The 25118-nt window shown below is 30.9% G+C and overlaps 1 protein-coding gene across 4 annotated transcripts; it reads left to right on the forward strand.

Annotated features, from left to right (window-relative positions):
• The first annotated feature begins 8275 nt into the window (after positions 1 to 8275).
• LOC117682702 (multiple epidermal growth factor-like domains protein 11) lies at positions 8276 to 23499 on the forward strand. 4 transcript variants are annotated; one of them, XM_066081152.1, is made up of 7 exons: positions 8276 to 8485; positions 18016 to 18188; positions 18861 to 19004; positions 19397 to 19510; positions 21289 to 21354; positions 21518 to 21610; positions 21978 to 23499. In XM_066081152.1, the coding sequence occupies exons 1-7, from the start codon at positions 8412 to 8414 to the stop codon at positions 22043 to 22045; spliced, it is 732 nt and encodes a 243-aa protein (XP_065937224.1). In that variant the 5' UTR covers positions 8276 to 8411; the 3' UTR covers positions 22046 to 23499. The 4 variants fall into 4 exon arrangements, with proteins under 4 accessions (XP_065937224.1, XP_065937225.1, XP_034306775.2 ...); XM_066081153.1 differs by lacking the exon at positions 8276 to 8485 and adding an exon at positions 14884 to 14972; XM_034450882.2 differs by lacking the exon at positions 8276 to 8485 and adding an exon at positions 16126 to 16503.
• Positions 23500 to 25118: the final 1619 nt, after the last annotated feature.

Genomic DNA, 25118 nt, shown 5'->3' on the forward strand with positions numbered 1-25118 from the left:
GTTTTTAATTCATGTTTTGACGCATTAAGTAAACATTAAATATAACTGGATCATAGGATTAAATTTTCGGCCTATGCTTCTTTCAGACATCATTTTTTGTTTTTTTAAGTCTTCATAAAAATAGTTTAACTGAACTTTTTTGTTATTGTAATGGGGGTGTTATTGTGAGTATAAAATCAATAGTTACATCAATCAAATATTATTTCCTCTATTTCTTACGGAAACTTATAGTTAATTCATAGCTCTATATAAACAAACAGACTAAAATCTACAAGCCCCGTATATCAATTGGTCGAAGTCTACAGCGGCTGAAACTGACAAGAAATCGACAGGTCTGAAATTGACACGCCCTGTTTATCGATTGGTTGAAGCCAACAGCGACCTAAGAAAAATCATGGACTGCACGAAATAATCATGATGATGCTCGACTAAAGGCTCACAGGAGACGATTTGGCTATTTCTTCTAGCTTACGTACTTATGTACAATATCAGTAATTTAGTGAATTTACTAACTTTTCATAATCAATTTATTTATTAGTAAAAAAGAAAGATATTAATCTAAATAATAAAATGCTTTATTGGATGATTTACTGTGGGTTATGAAGGTAGCGATCATTGCAGAAAAATTTACATAACCCGCTAACGCGGGTACAAAATTAAAAAAAAAACAAAACCCTTATAATTATATAGAATTGTTAATTGAAAATTCAATATTAAGGATATGTATGACCACTATAAAAAGTATCACCCTATCACAATCTTATTAAATTAAAAAACATCAACTGATTATAACTAAACTATTTTTTTTTGTTTTAGAACCTGTGCGAAAGTTTTTTTTATTAAATCAAACTAATTTAAAACAGATTGGTTAAATATATTATTACATTCTCAAAGCTAGTCTCCTTAAATCTACTTTACAATGACATCAGTAGTTCGACAATATAAAATCTGATAATAGTTATTGATTTCAAAAATTTTTGTCAATGATTTATGTATATTTTTAAGTACAATTCCCTAATCTCAATATGATAAAATATCAAGGTGGTTAGTATGAATTAAAAGAATTAAACAAGTAACATTGACAAACTAGTTCAACGGCTTTTTGATCTTAAAATAAGTTTTTGTGGATCTCCCATAATGACCGACAATTAAAGTAAAATCAACTTTTTAAAATTACATTTCAGATTAAGTCAAAGAGACAAACTTTTGACACAGATTGAAATATCTATTTATCATAAACGAAGTCGTATATACAATATTACTCATCCGCATTAGAAGTGAGAAACAAAAATATTTTACATAGACTTGCAATGTCTGAGTGGAACAGCGTGCTATAATGAATACATTTTAAAGATTTATTATCTTTAACCTGCCGAATATTATCTTGGTGATAACAAAAGATAGGAATTAAAAGCAGGCGTCGTCAAAATGTTGTATATGCACATTTCAACAGCCATTGTATTATTTGTAGCATTAAATTCGTTTTCAGCTGCAGAAAATATTGCTTGCAATACGATATCTCGGGATGAGTTTGAACAGGTGAAAAATGTGATGAAGATGTTACGGGAGAAAGTTAAAACACAAGAAAATAAGATGATAGACCGCCAAAAGGAAATCGTAGCATTGAAAAATGGGGACGAAGGGTCGAGCAAACGGACTAAGACGGAGAGTCGGAGACGGGATTAAAAAGAAAAACAGCCGCCACCTCACTCGTACAATTACCAGAAAAGTAAAATAATTGATAACAAAGACAATGTCAACCAAGAAAAGCTAGGTATGTTTGTAACGTGCAAGGGGGTCACTGCCTGTGATCCCCGGGGGCCCGTACCCGGGATAGAATCGGATAGCCCTGATTGCTGCCAATATTTACAAGTGCAGACTTTAATCACCGCTCCTGCACATATATAGGGACTCAACGTTACGCAGGCAGGGATGACCGCACTCCCACGCAACTGAACAGGTACCAACGTTAACGCAAGCAGGGATGACCGCACACTTGCGCCAACAGCTCAACCTAACGCAAGCAGGGAGTGTCGCACACTTGCGCTAGAAAGGCCAGAACACCAGCAGGGATGACCACACACTAGTGCTCCGCCGCAACCACCACCAATACAAGCAGGGATGACCGCACACAGTTGTATTAATGCGATACAAAGCAGGGATGACCGCACACTCTGTATCGTAGGTTAAATCACACGAAGATTAGAAAGAGCAGGGATGTCCTCACACTCAATCTAGCCGTACCTGTTCAAATTTAACCCCAAACAGTCGTTGTTTAGTAACGCAATTGACACTGTCCCTATATATGTGCCGGACTACAATAATTCGTGGTATCTTAAAACAGGAAATCAAAAATAAACAAACTAACCCAACCTAATCCAAAACTACATATGCACAACACCTTAGTTACATTGAATATTTATTATTGTATAAAAATAATCATCACAATAATTGGTTATTATTGGAAACATTAATTGAATAATCAAAAATCAATTAATCAAAGGGGAATAACTCTTGCTAAAAAAATACACCAAGAAGCTGCCCGCTTCATGTTTATTTCATGATTTATTTCGATGTATATTTGTAACCTTTGATTATCACGTATATTTGACACTGTAAATAAAATTGATGGAATTTTTTGATAAGCCGCTAACTTTCCTTCAAAAATCCATACAATCATATAAGCAGTTACGAGAGAAGCATCTGATAAAGCATGGTAAAATATGCAAAGAATATCAAACAGTTTAATCATTGGCACAAAAGTTATTTTCTTATTGTTTTAAGGAATACGAATCGCCCCTGCACCCACCGAGAGCGTGATAGCGTTTTATGCTTACATGTCTACAACAGAGACTGGCCCTGGTACTCATCACACCATCATATACGACAACGAGGTGACTAATATTGGAAACAGATATAACACACTTTCCGGAATATTTACCGCTACAGTTGATGGCGTTTTCGTATTCTCGTGGACAATATTAATGGCTCATCCTGGTTAATATAAAACAATTGAGTTAATGCTTAACAGCCGGCGTGTCGAAGCTTCTTATGTTTATGACTTGAATGCATATTCCTCAGTTTCTGATACCGCCGTTCTCTCTATGCAGAAGAACGACATAGTTTTTACAAGAACATTTGCTACCTTTCCTCCCCATGGTGCGATACTGATTGATTACTTGATGCGTTCTGCTTTCAATGGATGGCGTTTGTCTTGTCATTAAAGAAAAATTATTTCACATACTGTTTTTTCATGTTACTAAATTGTGTAAACTATTTGTTTTGTGAGAAATAATATTAGGCAATATGGCCGTCATTGGTCGACGCTTCGCTTACTCATTTCGACATTTCATAGTATTTAATACATAAACTGCATGCCGTAAGTTCTTAAAGTATTTGGAGTAGTTGCCCTTTGAAAATCTTTAAAATAAGAGTAGTTGCCCTTAGAATATTGACGTCACATTGTTTTGTCTGGAGCAGAACAAAATGGCAGCGTCGAAATTTGCTCAAATCTCTGCAGAGGAAAGGGAGAAAACATTTAAAATTGAATAGCAACAAAACATTGTAAGTAAACACGGGTGAAGCAAGGATTTTTAAAGAATATTTGAAAGGTGAGATTGAAAATTTTGAAGAGTTTAAATGAGTTAAATTTGATAAGATGTTAGGCATCTTGTACATGGCTTTATGTAGATCATCGCTATTTGTGAATAAATATGTCGCTTGATAGTCCTCGGGAAAACAAAACAATTATTAGGTTAGTTACTGACTCACTACGGAAATATATTGGGTTGATCAATCTCATAGACGGCTGGGCTTCGCCTCGCCATCTATGAGATTGATCAACCCAACATGTTTCCGTAGTGAGTCAGTAACTAACCTAATAAGTAATAATATATATATATATATATATATATATATATATATATATATATATATATATATATATATATATATATATATATATATATATATATATATAAAGATATAATATATATATATATATATATATATATATATATATATATATATATATATATATATATATATATATATATATATATATATATATATATATATATATATATATATATATATATATATTATATCTTTATATATAAATGCTGGAATATTAAGCCCTTTAAAAAACGATATGTCAGCTCCTCGGCAGCATTATGTGATATATCTATATCATAGTTATTTGTATGAGTAAAAGTCTTTTTTGTTTTCAGTTAGCGTACTGTACCGTTCTTAAAAAACATATTTTGTATTAAAAGTTGTTGGTCAAGAAATATTCGTATATTTTTATCCGGTATAACAACCTATTCTTTCAGTTTGACTTTGTATAATGACCCATTATACAGCTTGTACTTAATTAGCTGCAGGTGTGTAGCTCCCGGTCTGAAAAAAATCGGATGGACGACCTGGGAGCTACAGTGCCTCCCATAGTAAAAAACTGCAATTTACGGCGCACAAAAAATTGCGCTAGTTTTGGACTGATTAACCTTATTTTCACACAAATTCTGGCAAAACATTTAGTACCATTGAATTTTTTCATGCAATTTACTAATGATACTGTTACTTTACTTGTTTCAGACTTTCTTTGAAACATGCTAACCGACCTCGGAAAATAAAGTATATTAATTCACGTCGAGATCGAGAGTCGCCATTTTTCCATGTAAACAAGCTACACCGCTTCACTTTACAGGGCTGGTGATCGTGTTTAGAAGAATATCAGAGGCAAGTGAAGTGACGATATCTGTAGTAAATTTTCCGAGGAATTTTTTGGAATCAAATATTTGTACAGAATATGTTCGGAATGAGATTAATCAGTCCAAAACTAGCGCAATTTTTTGTGCGCCGTAAATTGCAGTTTTTTTACTATGGGAGGCACTGTAGCTCCCAGGTCGTCCATCCGAATTTTTTCAGACCGGGAGCTACAGACCTGCAGCTAGTACTTAATCAATTATATCCGGCTTCATTCAAGTGAGCCCCTCATATTCCCGAAATTTTGCCAGGCCAAGGTACCTATTGAAGTGTTTCCTCTTCATGCACCATTCATTTATAAAAAGCCCCCCATTCATTTAACCAAATGAAATCTCCCCCGTCAGGCAATAGAAACATTCTTTCCTTCAATAATGTATTAGGTTGTCTCTCGTATATTGAAAACGCGAGTTGTTGTTGTTGATAACAAATTAACACAAAACTCCGATTTAGATCTAAAGATCATTTCTTATAACGAACAACTATACAAATATTTAATGCATTAGTAATCAATAGACAAGAATATTTACCCAAATAGCTCAGAATGTTCTACTGCCAACGGCAAATCGTTTTATTATATAATTACACCTTTTGATTTAAGCGCAAAGTTACGTGAATTGTTTTTCATCCTTTGACAAATTGATTCCATCCGCACTCTATAGATGGAAGTGAAATTTCACATTTGAATTGGTCATGGTATGTTAACTACCCATAATAGAAATTACATGCATTTCCAATATAGTGCTTGCAGAACATCCATCAAGACGTCACTTGAGCAGGAGCCTACATAAGTATACGAATTAACGGCTAAACTATACTGTTAATTTTAAAGATTTAAACACGAAGATCTAGATGAACAGAAAGTGAAACAAGTATTCCTTTTAAAGGTATGATCGGCAATAATGATATATTGATAGCTAGAAGCAATCAACATGATCAGTTTGATGTAAAATAATTAAAAAAGTAATGTATTTTTACAAAATTGGAATATTTTGAATCTGCATATACACCATAATTTCATAATTATAAACCGTCAACAAATTTAATTTTGAAATAAATTTGGGGAAAGCCGTTCGAAAACTCCTTGTCTAGTTTTATAATTTTTAACGTAATTATTAAATGTTAATGTATCTTCTTCTTCTTCTTCAAAATACTGAGTAGGGCTCTTCAAAGAGCATTAACACGTATACAAAGAAAGAGTTGTATTAAAACAATTTATTGCGGCTGGAAAACATTGAATGCCATCATAACTTGCTATTGAGGTCGCATTATAACGTAACCTGCAGGCATGCTTATGAAGGTGTCTTAAGACTAGGACATATCTTAAGATGAACTTAAGCAACGTCTTATTCTTAAGTCAGTCCATCGATGATGTCTCAACTTAAGAGCCTTCTTAAGAAATATCTTAAATTTAAGACAAACAAGGGCTTGACTTAAGACATATCTTTGTTTAATACTAAACAAAAATGGCTGCTGCCTTATGGTTTTTTTCAACTGAGGTTTTTCGCCACTGGAAGTTTTCAGGCTGTAGCTAGTGATATTCATAACATTTCTCGGCAGAGTGTATCGTATGTACTCAGTGATATAATTGAATGCCTTGTAAGAGTAGCCAACACTTACATATTTATGCCAACAAATCAAGGTGCCCTGAATGAAATTAAACGTGGGTTTCATGAGATAGAGGGATTCCCCAACGCAATCGACGCAAAAGATTGCACTCACATCAAAATAAAAGCCCAAACTACCGACGAACACCTTTATGTTTACAGGAAATATTTTCATTCCATCAATGTACAATGCCAATGTTATTCTAAACAGAAATTTTTGAACATTGTTGCTAAATGGCCAGGTAGCACTCATGATTCGTTCATTTGCAACAATTAATCTTTAAAACTTATTTTTTACAATGACACAATTTTTTTGTATCGCTTGTATATGTTGAGAATTTCTTTCGAACCTCGTCCACAGTCCTGACATGGCGTTTGTGTTCACATAGTTTACTTTATCACATATACTTTCCCAAAGTCTTTTTTTTTTCTGGTTGTTGGTGACGATATTAGTTAATTTCGAAAAAATCACGGTCCTTTTTTTCTCAACTTTGTTTAATATATAATATTTGGATTTCGGCCTCTGAGAAGTTTGGGTTTCGTGTTTCGCCCATTCTGCATGTACATGTACTACATAGCACCGACTGCACAGCCTTTTTATATGGTTTCTAATCAATGGAATTGTTCCTTGATTTTAGGTCTACTGAGTACTGTTTATTACACAAAAATTTAGATTTATTTGAGAGAGAGAGAGATGTTCTAAAAACGATGAAGTAATGCTGAAAATAAGTTCATATCATTTATTGTTTTTTTTTTATATTTTGTATTAGATTATAATAAAACAAGTTTTTGGCCATTGGTATTGACCGCTTAATTATAATGGTCTCGTTTCTCCATTATCATTTAAAATTGTACACGTAACACAGCGGCAAACTCGTTTGTTTTGTACATGAAAAAAAATTAAGATGAAACTTAAGACATCTTAACCTAATACATTTCTAAGACGCTTTCGTTTTACATCCTAAGAGATCTCATAAGAATGTCCTAAGATACGTCCTAAGATATACCCTAAGATATCTCTTAAGACGTATCATAAGAAATTTTCATAAGCATGCCTACAGTGGTTTATAAATCAAGCCGTCCTCCTAGCTACTATTATGCAACATCAATAGATCGAGGTCAGTTCATGGAGCATCTTCTTATGATTGAGGTCAGTTCATCGAGGTCAACTGCATTACTGAATGAATCTTTCGATCGAAATTCTTACTCGTGAGACAAAATGTGCATTCTCGAATTAACAGGTCGAACTGTAATTATGTATGTTTGCATCTCTTAAGGTAAATGAACTGAAATAAACTGAGTAAAATGTTATATAAATACTAAACGAAACTTCAAGTTTTTATAAGAACAACGTATGCAAGCAGAATGTGTGCGCACGTGGAAGCATTTGCCGGATGCCTCATATGGACACAACAGTGATCGGCCGAAGCCGATCACAAAAATAATATGTCTGCCTCTCCAGCTGTTTCTGAAAGTAAACAATATTAAGTTGATTTTTCACTTTTGATGTTACAGTGGAATTTTTGGTATCTGTGCAATTCTAAATTTTATAATTTTTTATACGTAATCTTAGAATTTCACCTAGTTTCATTCTTTTCATAATTTTGATGATAAGACATTTAACATAATAAATAACATTTCGCTTCAAACATAGCTCCTGTTTTATATATATATATATATATATATATATATATATATATATATATATATATATATATATATATATATATATATATATATATATATATACATAAAGGACATTGAAAATAATTTTTTCCTGTAAATTCAACAAGGAAGAACGAACTTAAGTATTGAATCATGAACTTATTTTGAGATATCCGACTTGCCTAGAGTAAATTCAATACAATCAAATAATTTATTTATAATAAAAAATTATTTTCAATGTCCTTTTACTTGACTACAATTGTTATTGATATTTGCAATAAGATATCAGTATAATAACTGCTAAATACGGGAATTAACTGTTTTACGTTATATTAAAACTCAACAGCTCTTAGTGTATGGCATAAAAAATTAGAGAGAATGACAGCAAAGGAAATACTTTTTCTTAGATGGATTGTTCTTCTTGTTTTAATTTTATCATCACTGGAATCAATGTAAGTTGCTTAACATTTACAAAGAACAAGGGACGTTATTGGCCGAAATTTGCCGTGTTTCAAATATGCACAGCACCAAACATTTTAAACAGCCTTGAATTTATCAAATCCAGTGGTATATAATTTATATATGTGACTTAAACATATATATCATGAAATTTATATTGAAAACTGTTCCATTTTTAGCAAGACGTTAAAATTTTAAACGCGACGTCAGTCTTAATTTTAAATGCATGAACAACGAACTCGAAGAAGGTAGGGGAAAAGGGGGAGGGGGGTCTTCGACTCTCTGAAAGTTTGATAAGCAATCTCAATTAAAAAATATCATTGGATAAAAAAAGAAATGGAAATGGGAATGATTGGACTGGACTTGAAAGATGTTAATAAGCAAATTAGATCTGTTCATGTTTCACAATATTGTTCGCACCCAAATCTACACTCAGAGAGAGAGAGAGAGAGAGAGAGAGAGAGAGAGAGAGAGAGAGAGAGAGAGAGAGAGAGAGAGAGAAGGGGGTTTACACGTGTAGTTTTCTGCTTAAATAACGTAGTATGTAAACAAATCAACTTTCACACATAGAGTGTGTAAGAATCATATTATACATTAAAAACACTATAAAATACTTTATTGTCAAACATATTTCTATTTTCTTTGGACTTGGAAAAACTTTATCACGGAAAGAGCACGTGGTGCTGCTCGCGGGCTAATTTGATTGACAGATATAGTACGTGGACTGAAACTGCTTTGTTGGATTCTATTTCAATGTGTATTACTTTAAACGATAACATATTAGTGAATAACAAATGAAATATATCTCTCTCTCTCTCTCTCTCTCTCTCTCTCTCTCTCTCTCTCTCTCTCTCTCTCTCAGTTTCTTCAATTAAATGATGTTTGAACAAAATATTTAAAGTGTCCGATAGAGATAAAGTCAAAAATTTTAAGACAAGATCACGGAAAAAACTTTATTTAAATGTTTAAATTGTCTGATAAAGATGAAGTGGAAATTTTAAGACAAGATCACGGAAGGAACTCTATCTAAAGTGTTTAAAAAGTCTGATAAACCTTAAAACAAGATCATGGAAGGAACTTTATCTAAACCTTTAAAGTGTCTTATAAAGATTAAGTCAAAAACTTTAAGACAAAATCACGGAAGGAACTTTATATATTGATCCACTGATTCTACGATTCCTTCTATAAAAACTAATATACCACATGCACAGTGTAGGAACGGAAGTGTACAGTTATGGGCAGCACTGTTTGTCGAAGCAAATAAACAAATAGATGAGGTAGCTCTGCGAACAGTCGAAGATTTTAATCAAACGAATTGATAAATGGGTCTAAAAAAAATTCCTTAACAATTCAATACGTTATGGTAATAAACTGGCACAAATATAAACAGTTGTATTCATTTCATCCATTCACATGATTTTTCATGAACTTTTTGACAATCAATATCCAAGGTCACATTCCAAAATTGAAATGATTATTTTGTAGGAAATACAATCATTAAAATATTACGACTGAATAGGGGACATGTGGAGGTAGATGTATACTTTAAGAGAATAATCTGATAATTTGATACCATTGCAAATAAAATTAGAAAAAAATCCTCAGAATATCATGAGTTGTCATTATTTCATACTGTACGCGTAACGCAATTTTAAACATATATATTTAAAATTTTACTGTATGCGTGGTTCTATCATTAAGCATTGGTTTGTAATGGTTAGTTAACTCAATAGAATGACCATTGTATGAATGAACTCACCACTTCAAAAAATTTCAATGATGAAAACAAATATTTTTGCTGCAGTATTTTGTAATTAATAGTTTTTTAATCGACATTGCACATCCTTTTACATAGCTACCATATGTACACGAGTGCTATTTTGAAAACAACTCTATAGGTTTTGGATTAATAAGATTTAAAAACGGAGTCCTAGCACAAGTATTTGGATTCAAGTATTTATATTGACAAGTGGAACTAGAAACTTTATCTATAATATACTTACAGTATACGCAATTGATATCAAAACCTTTAATACATAAACTAGACTTAGACCCGTGCGTGCACGGGTTGACATTGCATGTGATATCGGACATTAACGTATTGTTGGCATGTACATAACGAAGCTTTAAGCCTACAATAATACTATTAATTTCACTACACTCTACCTAGTAAGAATAATCTAACTGTGTCTCGGGAGAGGCCATCACCACAGTTAAAACGCCTCCTATATACCTGTAATGTAGCAACAAATTGCAGAATCGCTCCAAAACGATTTTTTGAGAAAATTAATGAAGCTGCATTAAAAATAACAGTCAAATTATTCATAACAAACCATTTTGAGGCTGTAAATACCTTTCATCTAAAACTTTATTTATATTAATGAAGAATTCAACACTTTTTCACAAACGTATTTTACTCGCTTCGAATCTCCTCACCATGTTGACACTTGGAACTCTCGGGATTTTTCATATTAAATGCACTGAGCTAGAATTATCTCCCGTATTTCCTTTGATGAACATATTACTATATATTCCTAATTAAACGCGACGAATTAATATCAGCATAAAATCGCGAGAAACTCGTCTCGCGAATTCTAAAATCTCGCTTTTAATATTCCGACATATGTAAACTACATGAAACTATGATAAAATTTCGGCATTCACTATTTTATGTTCTCGCAATTTGATGGAGAATCGTTAAATCGCGGAATTAAGTACTCGCGAAAAATAAGGAATATACAGTATATGAAAAAGCTTCAATGAAAATTTACACGTATTTGTAATCGTTTGAGTTTCTCCATGCAAATGTGATATTGTGGAAACATAAAGAAAAGAGCCTCCCATGATTTAGCGTGAATGTAATGTGCATGCGCAAGATTGTAAAATCCAAAAAAATCCAGATGATTTCAGGGTTTTTAAAAGGACTTTTCGTTGATTATTAATTAGCGAAGCTTGATTGGGAAGATATAAAAACAAATTGGTAAACTTCAAGTACCAATGATGTTTAAAATATATAAAACAAAAGACAGTTCTCTTCCGAATTCTTGGTATTAAAGCCCAAAAACTCGAGTCTATTATTTTGATATAGTAGTATAGATAACTAGATGACATCCCACGCAAGCGCGGGAAATAATTTTACAAATCAATGGGCTTTGGTTTTTTTGTATACAATTGTGTCCGATTTTTTTCTTAATTGTTTTTTTTTACCTTTTTTTAAAACAAAAAACAAAAAAAAACGAGTCTTACAAAACGTAATTTCAGTCAACAAAAGTAATAAAGCTTATTGTACTGTTCGAAGCTACGCATACAGATGTTCATCTGCAAATCAGACCTACCCGTGCATACTTATAAGAGCTACGCGTATAGTGAGCAAAATCGAGGCATGGTAACCCCCCTCCCCCCCCCCCCCCGAAAAACCTTCAAATTTAAAGAATGCATTGCTTCCTTCATATACGTAGTTTTTTTTCTGAAAGATATCGTATTGGGGAAATATTTTCAAAACAAGAAACGACATGTTTTGTGAAAGAAATGAGAAACACTTCTCTTGAAATGTTGATTCGATTTCTTATTGAATGTTTGCACTGTTTTGATCCAATAAAAATATTTTCCGAAGATATATTTTAAGATTTAAATGACGAGCATAAAGATTAACTTTTTCTAGTTAACAATTAACCATATAAAAATCGCGATACTGCCCCTCCAGAAATTAGTTATTTACGTATTTTCCGTCTATAATGTACATTGTACGGTCAAAATACAGTTCGCAGCGCTATTTGTTCTCTCGCTTCGACAAACATCACTACCTAAAATTGTACACTTATGTTCCTACAATGTGACATGTGAATGTACATAACAAACATGCATTTTGAAAAAAAAATAACACAAAATATAAAACTACGTTTTTCTTTTTGAGAAAGTACAATTGTTTTCATCCGCCCTTAGAGTTGATTTCGTTGAAAAGAGTTCGTGAGAAAATATTACGGGAGACAATATATGTTCTACCGTTAGAATTCTAAGCGCTATTTAAATTGATCAGACTACTGCGTATACGATCTTATAGTTATAAAGTGACTTAACAAAAAAGAAATTATTAGTGTTTTGATTAAGCCTTTCAATATGTCGGCGATATCCACCGGAACAATTGTACGAGGGTCAATCAAAAAAATGCGAAGACAATGTGGCTGTCTATCATATATTTTGTATGAAAGTCATATTTAACAGTTTACTAAATTTAGTATTGCTATGACGTTAAGTAACATAGCTATGACAAAAGTCTTCGTATTTTTTTGATTGACCCTCGTATAGGTTTAAGCGTTTGTGTTGTAATTTGCTGCTGTTGTTGTTTTCTATTTTTTCCCCTTTAGTTTCTCTTTATTTAGTAAATTAATACATAGTCAAGTTTGTTAAAAAAAGAACTAAATAAACCAAAAAGTATTGCTCTTGAATACTCAATATTTTTTTTACATATATATGTATACACTGGGTGTTACACATTGTTGAGCCGTGTCGCACCGTCCGTGTTCGTAAGCTGTACTGTGTGCATGATTTAAGAATCAGTGGAACAATATTTAGGGCTAAAAAGTTACTTGTCAATTTTAAATGCATTCTACTAATCAGCTTCTCACTCAGCTATGATAGCGTTGTTGACGTCGATAACAATAGATAAAAATGTTATTGACATCAGTAAGATATCATTTTTTGTATTCATTTTCTTAAAAATTCATATTGTTCATACGTGACAACCAACACCATTTTAAGTGTAAGAATAAATGATGAAATCATGAGCCGGCACGTAAACTATAAAAGTGGTTGTCGCATGTGAAAGTGTCTAATTTTAACGAAAAATACTCATAAAACATCAAATTTTGTTTTCCCTCGGACTGAAATGTCATATTTTCATTGGAATAAACATGGCACGTGATTGCCTCATATATCTCTATGTAGGTTCTTTGAGGATTAATATTAGGCAATATGGCCGTCATTGGCCGCCGCCTCACCTACTTATCTCGATATTTCATATTATTTAACACAGAAATCGTGTTCAGTAAGTCCTCAAAACATTTAGAGTAGTGGCCCTTTGGGATTTTTTTTTAAAATTAGAGTAGTTGCCCTTTGAATATTGACGTCACATTGTTGTGTCTGGAGCAGAACAAAATGGCAGCGTCTAAATTTGCTCAAATCTCTGCAGAGGTTTAAAATTGAATAGCAACAAAACATTGTAAGTAATATGGGTGAAGCGAAGATTTTTTAAGCGTATTTGAAAGGTGGTATTTATAATTTTGAAGAGTTTAAATGAGTTTAATTGGACGAGATGTAATGCATCTTGTAATGGCTTAGCGTAGATCACCGCTATTTGTAAATGAATATGTCTCTTGATAGTCCTCGGGAAAACAAAACACTTATTAGGTTAGTTACTAACTCACTACGGAAATATATTGGGTTGATCAATCTCATAGACGGCTCGGCTTCGCCTCGCCATCTATGAGATTGATCAACCCAATATATTTCCGTAGTGAGTCAGTAACTAACCTAATAAGTAATAGTAACGCATTTAAACGAGCATTCCATGTTTAGCGCACATTAGTGACGTCATAATGAAAAATGACGTCATTTTAGTGCCTGTAGGATTTCGCTAATAACATAAATAGTACAATGCACAACTTCAATAACGCAGACAAAGACGTTGAAAGAATCGTAAATTTTGCGGCCAAATAATGCCAATACTGCATCTTGTTCTTTATCATGATTGATATACTTCTAATTCATTATATATATATATATATATATATATATATATATATATATATATATATATATATATATATATATATATATATATATATATATATATATATATATATATATATATATATATGTGTGTGTGTGTGTGTGTGTGTGTGTGTGTGTGTGGGTGTGTGTGGGTGGGTGTGTAAAGGCGTAAGTATGTAAAAAAATAAATTCAATATTTTTTTAGGGTTAAAATATCAGAAAGGACAAAAGAAATTCTCCGTTTTTGAGTTTTTTAATAATGATGTTTGGATGTTCTATGTCAAACGTTTGACCTTAATATCATCAGGCACATCCCTTTCAACATATACCAATTTCTGTCCAATGACACCGTACGAACTTTAAGGCTATAGGAAACGGAAGATTTTATAATTTTTTTTATTGTTCATAAACGTTTTAAAAAAAAGTTGGAAGATATACTTGTTGCTTGCAACGAGATCGCATAAAGGTTTATATTGAAATTACTCTAGGCAAGTCGGATATCACAAAATAAGTTCATGATTCAATACTTAAGTTCGTTCTTCCTTATTGAATTTACAGAAAAAAATTATTTTCAATGTCCTTTTAATCGACTACAATTGTTATTGCTCTTAGTGTATGGCATAAAAAATTAGAGAGAATGACAGCAAAGGAAATACTTTTTCTTGGATGGATTGTTCTTCTCGTTTTAATTTTATCTTCATTGGAATCAATGTAAGTTGCTTATCATTTACAAATTTATCATGATTGATATACTTCTAATTCATTTGAACATTTTATAAGCTCGTGGTTGTATATATATGACTTTACAAATAGCATGCTAGCAAAGGTAACATTTGCAGATATATAATAATGTTTGTACAAAGTGCACGGACACGAGCCAGAGTATCAAACTCTTTCTGATATTCTGCTATCTACGAACCTTCGCGATTTAGTAGTATCAATAGCGATAACAAAATGGTTCGGTTCTAGTGCGTATGTGGCTGCTTACTCTGTATTTTGTGCTGCATGTATAAGTCATTAAAGAATAGCCGGTCGCGCGGACTTAATAGGAAACTTTAGCAAAGAGAACATTTTTGGGCAAAAGACGACTCAACATTAAATTTGTATTATTCATTGTGTAAAATGTTTTAAGTTTTGTTAAAATGAGAAGTCAAAACCAATATCAAAGACAAACAAAGAAATAAATTGAGCCGAATAAGATATAGGCAATATTATTAAAATAACATCTCTGGTAGAACAATGCCCTATACGTTCGTTAAAACTCATCATAGAAATATATGCAGAAAAAAAAATAATTAAATTATTTTTTAAAAGATATTGGCAATTCTTTAATTAGATAAAAATAAGGTCAATTTTATGAAAAAAAAATTACCTGAACTAAACGCCAACAGTTGATTTTGTTTAAACGTTTTTCTGCATTTTCTTATTGTTTTTAGGCCAAATAATGTCAATACTGTATCTTGTTCTTTATCATGATTGATATACTTCTAATTCATTATATATATATATATATATATATATATATATATATATATATATATATATATATATATATATATATATATATATATATATATATTTATATATAGGTGTGTGTGTGTGTGTGTGTGTGTGTAAAGGCGTAAGTATGTAAAAAAATAAATTCAATATTTTTTTAGGGTTAAAATATCAGAAAGGACAAAAGAAATTCTCCGTTTTTGAGTTTTTTAATAATGATGTTTGGATGTTCTATGTCAAACGTTTGACCTTAATATCATCAGGCACATCCCTTTCAACATATACAAATTTCTGTCCAATGACACCGTACGATCTTTAAGGCTATAGGAAACGGAAGATTTTATAATTTTTTTTATTGTTCATAAACGTTTTAAAAAAAAGTTGGAAGATATACTTGTTGCTTGCAACGAGATCGCATAAAGGTTAATATTGAAATTACTCTAGGCAAGTCGGATATCACAAAATAAGTTCATGATTCAATACTTAAGTTCGTTCTTCCTTATTGAATTTACAGAAAAAAATTATTTTCAATGTCCTTTTAATCGACTACAATTGTTATTGATATTTGCAATAAGATATCAGTATAATAACTGCTAAATACGGGAATTAACTGTTTTACGTTATATTAAAACACAACAGCTCTTAGTGTATGGCATAAAAAATGAGAGAGAATGACAGCAAAGGAAATACTTTTTCTTGGATGGATTGTTCTTCTCGTTTTAATTTTATCTTCATTGGAATCAATGTAAGTTGCTTAACATTTACAAATTTATCATGATTGATATACTTCTAATTCATTTGAACATTTTATAAGCTCGTGGTTGTATATATATGACTTTACATATAGCATGCTAGCAAAGGTAACATTTGCAGATATATAATAATGTTTGTACAAAGTGCACGGACACGAGCCAGAGTATCAAACTCTTTCTGCTATTTAGACACAACAGAACACTATTTTAAGTCACTTTTTATCCTGATTGTTATTAGCTAAATTTCTGTTACGTTTGATTGTTATCTATAGTCCAATAACATAATCAGTAGGGTAACAAGTATTCGCTGTTTTAATTATTTAATTTATTTTATTTGATTATCAATATTACTTAACGAGGTACTCTAAAGGTGACGGTTTCAATCAGCACGCTTGTTAACATAGAATACTTTTCGTTTCACATTTAATATTGCTACATATATTTAATGAAATTTCGTCTATTTACGGTAAACATTTAAATACTAAAATGCTTTCCTTGGTGATTTGTGCAGGATATAAAGTTGGGGACATTGCAGAACAAATACATAACTTGTGTTAGCGGGTAAATAAATGTAGATTTCTGACTACAATGTTTGCTACCTTCATAACCCGCATAAATCTTCAAAGAAAGCATTTATCGTTTATATTTACATCTTAAACAAAATAATTAATTGATTGTAAAAGGTAAGTAAAATTCAGGTTTCGACCAATCGATAAGCGGGGCGTGTAGATTTAAATCTGGCTGTTTTACAGAGCTGTGAATTAACTATAAGTTTCCGCAGGAAATAAAGGGAAACATTATCGGTAGATGTAAATATATCAGGATTAATTGCGTACTCATTTCTAAACTATTCGTTTGAAACGATTTAATGTCACAAATCAAGAACTATGATGAAGTGTACGCATTCTGTTAAGTGTCTCTCATCCTGTTTCCTAATATGCTATAAATGTTAGCTCTTGATACTATCTATCTATTAGCGTCTATTTTTTAAAATTGATGTTCCCTGTTAATTAAACACTTCATTGTTCTTTTTTCCATTATATTTTTCTATTGGCAGACTACAAATCATATTCTGTTCAACTGTTCAATTAAATTAATCTAAAAATTAGTTTTGTGTGTGTGTGTGTGTGTGTGTGTGTGTGTGTGTGTGTGTGTGTGTGTGTGGTACATTTTTGACACAGATGAGTTTTAAATTATAACACATGTAATATATAATGACAGTCATTGAATAGTGTTTCCAATTTCATATTTACATCCTTTTTGTATTTTTTCTTTACATCTTTACATCTTACGATTAGATGATCGATTATTATGAATACGTGCATGACAATAAAGAAATTTTCGCAATACAATTAAGTGACCTAAACTGCTTCTGGATGCAATGTTCAGTGTTTTAAATGAAAGATTTAAATAGCTTTAATTGATAATTTTTGATAACATTTGTATATATCTTTACTGCTTTATATCTTTACTGCTTTTATTAAAAGGAACACATTTGATTTCAGTTTCCAAGCACAGCCAGTTCATTCTTTGGGTCCTTCATATCGTTGTGCAGACGGATATACTGGAAGAAATTGTCATCTACAGTGTACGTATCCAGAATATGGGCATCGATGCAGAAAGATTTGTTCTTGCAATCCACTTTCATGTCATCATATAAATGGATGCCCGCCTCCAGGTAAACAAAGACTTATCTGTTCCTATACACTAAATTGAAATTCAAACAGTTTGTTGTGGAGCCGAATTACTGTTACAATGTAATTAAGTTTTAATGGATATTTTAAAACGACGACAGACTCTTTCTGTATTAAATGATTTTTATACAGATTACTGCATTTGACACTTGATATGAACAAATCCGACTGATGTTTCATTTTTCTTGTTTTTTGTTTGTGTTTTGTTTGCAACCATTACGTTAAAACAATTTATCTCTCAAAAACTGTGAAACAACAAACTATCAAATTTTACACACGGAAACTTTATATTATAAAATATTACCTACATTAAATAGATTCGTAAGGACGAAACAAAAATAAATAGATACACTTAGGTTGTTGAATGTTATTACTGGTCTTTTTATTGTTAAAAACTATATTTTAAAAAAGTTTGATATATTTTTCAAATGCTATGAAGGTATGTCGAGTCACTTTAAACAAAAGAATGTATGACTTTATCCAAATCAATTTTTAAAAATCGGGAATAATGTGCATGTATTAAGTTGAAAACGATGCATTTTAATAATATCTGTCTCAAAAGCCATTATAAAATATAAATGTGAAAATATTTCTATATAGAATAATTCAAAATCTATATTAATAAACTACTTAATTTGATGATTTTTCCTATATAGCTGAAAGATGTCAAGCCGGTTTTTTCGGGAGAAACTGTGAATTTGAATGTCTTTATCCGCGCTATGGATTTGGTTGCCAGAGAACGTGCGCATGTTCCAGGAAACGTTGTAATACTTCAACTGGCTGCCAATACACCAGACTAGGCTAGTCTTATGAAATGTCTTACTTTATTTTCACTAATACAAAAATGAAAGTTTTCTTATGTGCATTTTTCTTGTGTTTAAAGTATTCTCAATATTTTGATATTGATTTAATAAGACAAATACGATTTAACTTGAAAATTTTACTTTAAAAAAGATGATTATTGAATGTGTCTTCAAACTCCAGATATTCACATTCAAACCGCTTTTTTTTTCAAAGTCCAGTGACAAAAATAAGAACAAAAAATACCCCCCCCCCTTTCAAAAAACAAAAAAAATATTTGCGGGGTTCATATACATGTACATGTTACTTTGTCCTGTATGTTTTTTTAATTTTTTTCCATCTTAATTGTACGTAGAATGTATCAACAAAGAAGAGATTTCTATTGATATAGGAACCAACAATCCAAACATTGATGAAAATAAACCGTTAGTGATCGAAAGACGAAAGACACCATACTACACCAGCGCCCATTCAATCAGACTGGCTTCACGTAGAAGTATTTCAGGTAAGTCATTAAAATGTTAAAGTTTACTTATTACTGAATCATATCCTTCCTTAGGTGTTTTCATTCTTTATATCATTATAAGCTACATATAGTTTACATGTAGTTTAACGTTGGGTAAATGTTGACCACTTATACTTAAAACTGAATGGGCATCATTTCCTTCTTATTAACAATGTTAGGTATGAGTTGTGTAATCGCTTTTACAGGACAGGTTTTATAAGATCTCAAACATTTACGAGGTTATCTCAGAACTTCGTTTAAGAAAATAACTGCTGTCAATATGTGTTATATCAATAAATCGGTCAAGAGCTTATATTTATCAATTTTTTTCATCTACGAACCTTCGCGATTTAGTAGTATCAATAGCGATAACAAAATGGTTCGGTTCTAGTGCGTATGTGGCTGCTTACTCTGTATTTTGTGCTGCATGTATAAGTCATTAAAGAATAGCCGGTCGCACGGACTTAATAGGAAACTTTAGCAAAGACAACATTTTTGGGCAAAAGACGACTCAACATTAAATTTGTATTATTCATTGTGTAAACTGTTTTAAGTTTTGTTAAAATGAGAAGTCAAAACCAATATCAAAGACAAACAAAGAAATAGATTGAGCCGAATAAGATATAGGCAATATTATTAAAATAACATCTCTGGTAGAACAATGCCCTATACGTTCGTTAAAACTCATCATAGAAATATATGCAGAAAAAAAATATTTAAATTATTTTTTAAAAGATATTGGCAATTCTTTAATTAGATAAAGATAGGGTCAATTTTATGAAAAAAAATTACCTGAACTAAACGCCAACAGTTGATTTTGTTTAAACGTTTTCCTGCATTTTCTTATTGTTTTTAACCACTCGTTAGTAACGTTTATTGCATTATGAATTATTTTTAAAAGAAGAGTAAATATTTCCTTAAAAATCATAAAATGACTACATTGCAACATAAAATCAGATCATTACCTTAACCTTAGAATTTTAGGCAACGTCTTGAAAATCAACAAAGCTACAGTATTTCCATTCAACATAATTCAAAGGCATATTTTAACAAAAGTTAGCATGTGCGATTTTAAAAAGTCTTAACTAGACTTTGACCCGTGCGTGCAAGGGGTTTACATTGCATATCGGACATTTACGAAATAGGTACATCGACACACCTTATTATTGACATTTACATAACAAAACTATAAGCCTACAATCATGCTATTACATATAATGTAATTTCACTTCACTATCCTTAGTTTAGATAATCTAACTGTGTCTCAGGAAAGGCCCTTATCACAGTTAAAATGCCTCCCTTATACCCGTAATGTAGCAGAAAATTGTAGAATCGCCCCGGAACGATTTTGGAGAAAATTAATGAAGTTGCCTTGAAAATAACAGTCAAATTCATCACAACAAATCTTTTTGAGATAGCAAATATCTTTCAACTAAGAATTTTAATTCATAGCATGAAAGAATTCAGCACCTTTTCACCAACGTACACGTTTTTTCTTAGTACAACTGGGCCCGTAGGACATTATATTCATTTTTATGATAAGATAAAGGGGGGGGGGGGGTAGCATACATTAAACAAAAACATTGAAATGATCATCTGGCTTTTAGCTGAAGAGTGCTGCCATTTTACTCTTAATATTAAAACCTTTACAATGGTTTATTTTTATTTATAAATCTATTTCTTGATATTGTAGAAATATACTAGAAACATTTTATTTACAAACGTTACATTTCATAGACACAATACAGCATTGCCAACATTGACTTCTTTTTTATCAGATACTGGATCCGCTTCTCTTACGACAAATTTGAACATGACTTTGATGAAGCTGACTCCCACAACAGGTAATTAACCTTCATTTCACATCCGACGTATCTGAGCTTATTTTGTTAATATCTTCTTTTTTTTTTATCAAACTTGATGCATAAAGTGACAAACATTCATTAAGCAAAAATAAGTTTTTGAGTAGAAACAAATTGGACAAGTGATAATAAGTATTATTTTTAGGCATATCTGTTTATACAAGTCTTACAACCTCAGTCAAAACTTCAAAACTTAAGAAAGAATCTCAATTGTCAAGAGAACATGAAAATATGAAAGGTAAGCTCTCTTCATTTTTTTCTTTTATATAACAAAGAGCTTTGTTTAAAGTATATTAAGAGATCTTATTACCTTTAGTTGATATTTGTAACAGTTTAAAAACAGCAGCTGCAATATCATATACGAAGTTTTAACTTTGCATTTCATTATATTAAACCCTTTGTTTGAAAATGTGTTTTGAATGTTTTAAATATTTTCTTTGAATATCGGTTTACATTGTAAAAAAAAAAAGTATACAATGGCACGAAAGTGAATATCTTGTAGAGTTTATTTTGTCGCTCTTTAAATGTATAAATGCCCAGTCTGATATTTCCTCACGTTTTGTATCATAATGGCAAGGTATCATATAATTATTTTAATTTTAAAGGTATTGCGAAGAAATTAGAAGGGGATTCTGCATTCAAAGACATTACTGAGACAAGCAAGAAGAAATAGATTGAAATCAGTATCATTTCCGTCGGGGTCCTTGTGGGTGTATTGCTGTTGGTCTTGGTTTCGTTCATGCAACGTAACACAGGTCGTGCAATGCGAAATTCACGCAATTGCTGATACATGCGTAACACCATTTTAAAATAAGTTTTTGATCTTAGAGTCGTTGAAAAAAATGATATAAGTATATAGTTTGAGGAAATAATTTACTAATTTAAACATTTGTTTTAAGTATTGTATATGATATTTTGCCATGGATTTTTTTAAAGATTGTAAATTAAAATTGCGTTCAAAATTGAGCAGTGGTATAAACCTGGAGAAAGACGAGTGACATGGAACTTATAAAGACGTTTGTTAATTCCTGTTTCTATTATTTTTTGTACATATGCGCATGCTTTTATTATTGTGTTTTCCATTGTATTTGTAGTAATTGCCATTCCGATTTTTCATAAGATACAATTAATTCTTTTTTATCAGGTCTCTCCATTTCCTTACGTCCATACATTGTTAAAATAAAAGTCTTCATATAAATTTGGATATAAAAAAAATACTGATTTCCACAAGTCTAGAGATGCAATTACACAATGATAGTAATATTTGAATTGCATGTATATTCCAAAACATAATTATGGTAAAAAATTCAGATTAAAGTCTTTGTTTTCCCTCAACGTTATGGTTTAAAAATAATGAATTGAAAACCCAAACAGAATAAATCAAATCGTTTTAAATCTTTGTAATGTTAGACAATGTTTTGTATGTCTTTTCAAATGACTTAAACCAATTTAAGTAGGAAAACACACATTGTTTTCGTTCTGTTTTAAATTTTTATTCTAGGCACGCCAGCAATATTGAAAAAAAAAAACCTAGCTTTAAAACGCTAATTTTAAAGTTTTATTTTTCCTTTTAGAAACAATAAAATTTCAACATTGAGTTTTTGTCGTCGAGGTGTACGAATCATTTATTTTCCGTTACCGTTTTTCTAATTTTAATTCATAAAATAAAAAGAAATGAAAAAATGTCAACTACAAAATCAGGATTTAAAATAAAAAGACAGACAAACCACATTAAAATTGTTCAAATAATCATAATAAAACCTATATTGTAAGTTTCGTTCGTTTAAGTAGAAGTACACATACCATTCATCTCAAAAACTCTGTTGATTGTTCGTTCATTGTTGTGTGTCGTATTCATTTTGTTATCCGGATTTTTGTTTATTTGTATTTATTAGCTGCTAGTGCGACCTTAAAACTGTAATGATTCAAGTAAATTGACATTTCCAAAACTGTGCAATATTTTGAAAAGATACCCTGTTTTATGATTAATGAATTGAGTATCTAATTAATGCAGATAATTCTTTGTACAAAACTTTTGAATCTCTAGTATTTTAAGATAATTCAGGATACATTAAGAAACTTTCTTTCAATAAAACTCAGAGGAATTACTCTTATAAGGAAAAATTACATATGGAATTAAGTATGGTTCTATTCGTTGATTCCTCTTGGTTTCTGATTTCTTTTGAAAAGTACAAACCATCGAACGCAAAGTATAATAAATTAACACATTTTTTCATAAAATAATCTGAAATGATGACTGATTGTTCTATTACAAGTTTGTCTGCTTTTGGATCAGTGACAGTTATTTAAGCTATTGTTCCAGAGTATTACATGCAAGTAAGTAAAATATTCAAGAAATTTTGAAAATACCGATGAGGATATTGGGCCATCATTAAAAATATCTATGTTTCCCCTAACCCGACCCTAAATTTTGAAGTTGGGTAGGTAGGTAGGTAAATAATTTTTTTTTCTGTCAGGGCACAATACAAAATACATTATAGATTAAAAATGAAAAAAAAATAGATCAATTCTTTAATCAATTACAAAACTAAAAAAAAAATGACCAGTTGTAAAACAAATTTTTATACTTGTGCTGATGGAATGTACAACAAATTTAATATCGGATTCACAATTTGATATTGTTCATCTTCAATTTTTTAGACTTGCTTGATTCATTGACTAGATGTGCTTGAATACATTCATAATCATTTGTATGTTGATGTACATGTAAACCTATATTTAAATATCATTTTAATAATCATAATATACCTACTTCAAAGTATTGATTAATCTTTCAAAATTTGGTATATAAAATGTCTAAAAGTATATTAAAACAATAATATTAAAGGTTACACAAAATCACTTCACTTGCAGAGAATGTTCTTCTTTGACAAGGAAATTTTAACACAAATTTAAAACATCATGCTAGCGAAGAAAAAATAATTATATACTTGAGATTTTTGTGAATTTACTTACATGTAATTTCATTTTATTATAGTCATAACCAAAACCAACTCTTTTGTATCTGTTGATTTGAAATTTGACGAAGTTAAGAAAACAGTTTAAATTTTTCAAAACGTAAAGAGTCTTTTATCATACCGGTACCAACCTAATTTTTGGTAGATTTATTTCTCCCTAACAGAAAAGTAGGGAGAAGTTTGACATCAGGGAGACTGTCAATATTTGATACAGCATAGCCTACAGGAATGATGATATACACAAATTAAACCTTGATTAAAATTGTATTAAACTTTAAGCAAGTTAATAAAAAATAGAACAACTTCTAAAAGTTTAATAACTTATCCAATCTATTAAATTTGATTTATTTGATGCATTCATACATTTTATAGATGAAATGTTTAATAATTGTGTTTGCTAAATGACAAATTAAATCAGTCTCTATACTTCTGTGTATTTTGGAGGTATTAGTCCAACCCTTTGACCCAATTACAACCATTGTGTAGAGGATCATTTTAATCTTAAGATAACTGTAGGCATATGGTTTTATGATTATTTTAGCATTAATTTGGTAGAATTATTATCTAATTACGAGTTACCAACTAATTTTGATATCAACACTAAAAGTAATAAACATCGGTTTTAATTTTCAATGTTGAGTAGATTACATGTTGCATCGCTCATATATATACAATGTACCCATAAAAGATAAGACAATCGATTAATCACACCAGTGGTTAACTGAGGCTATGGAAACGTCTTATTTAATAAAATGATTACCATTTTAA

This window comes from Magallana gigas, chromosome 4 (genome assembly GCF_963853765.1).
Source record: "Magallana gigas chromosome 4, xbMagGiga1.1, whole genome shotgun sequence".
NCBI classification, from domain to species: domain Eukaryota; kingdom Metazoa; phylum Mollusca; class Bivalvia; order Ostreida; family Ostreidae; genus Magallana; species Magallana gigas.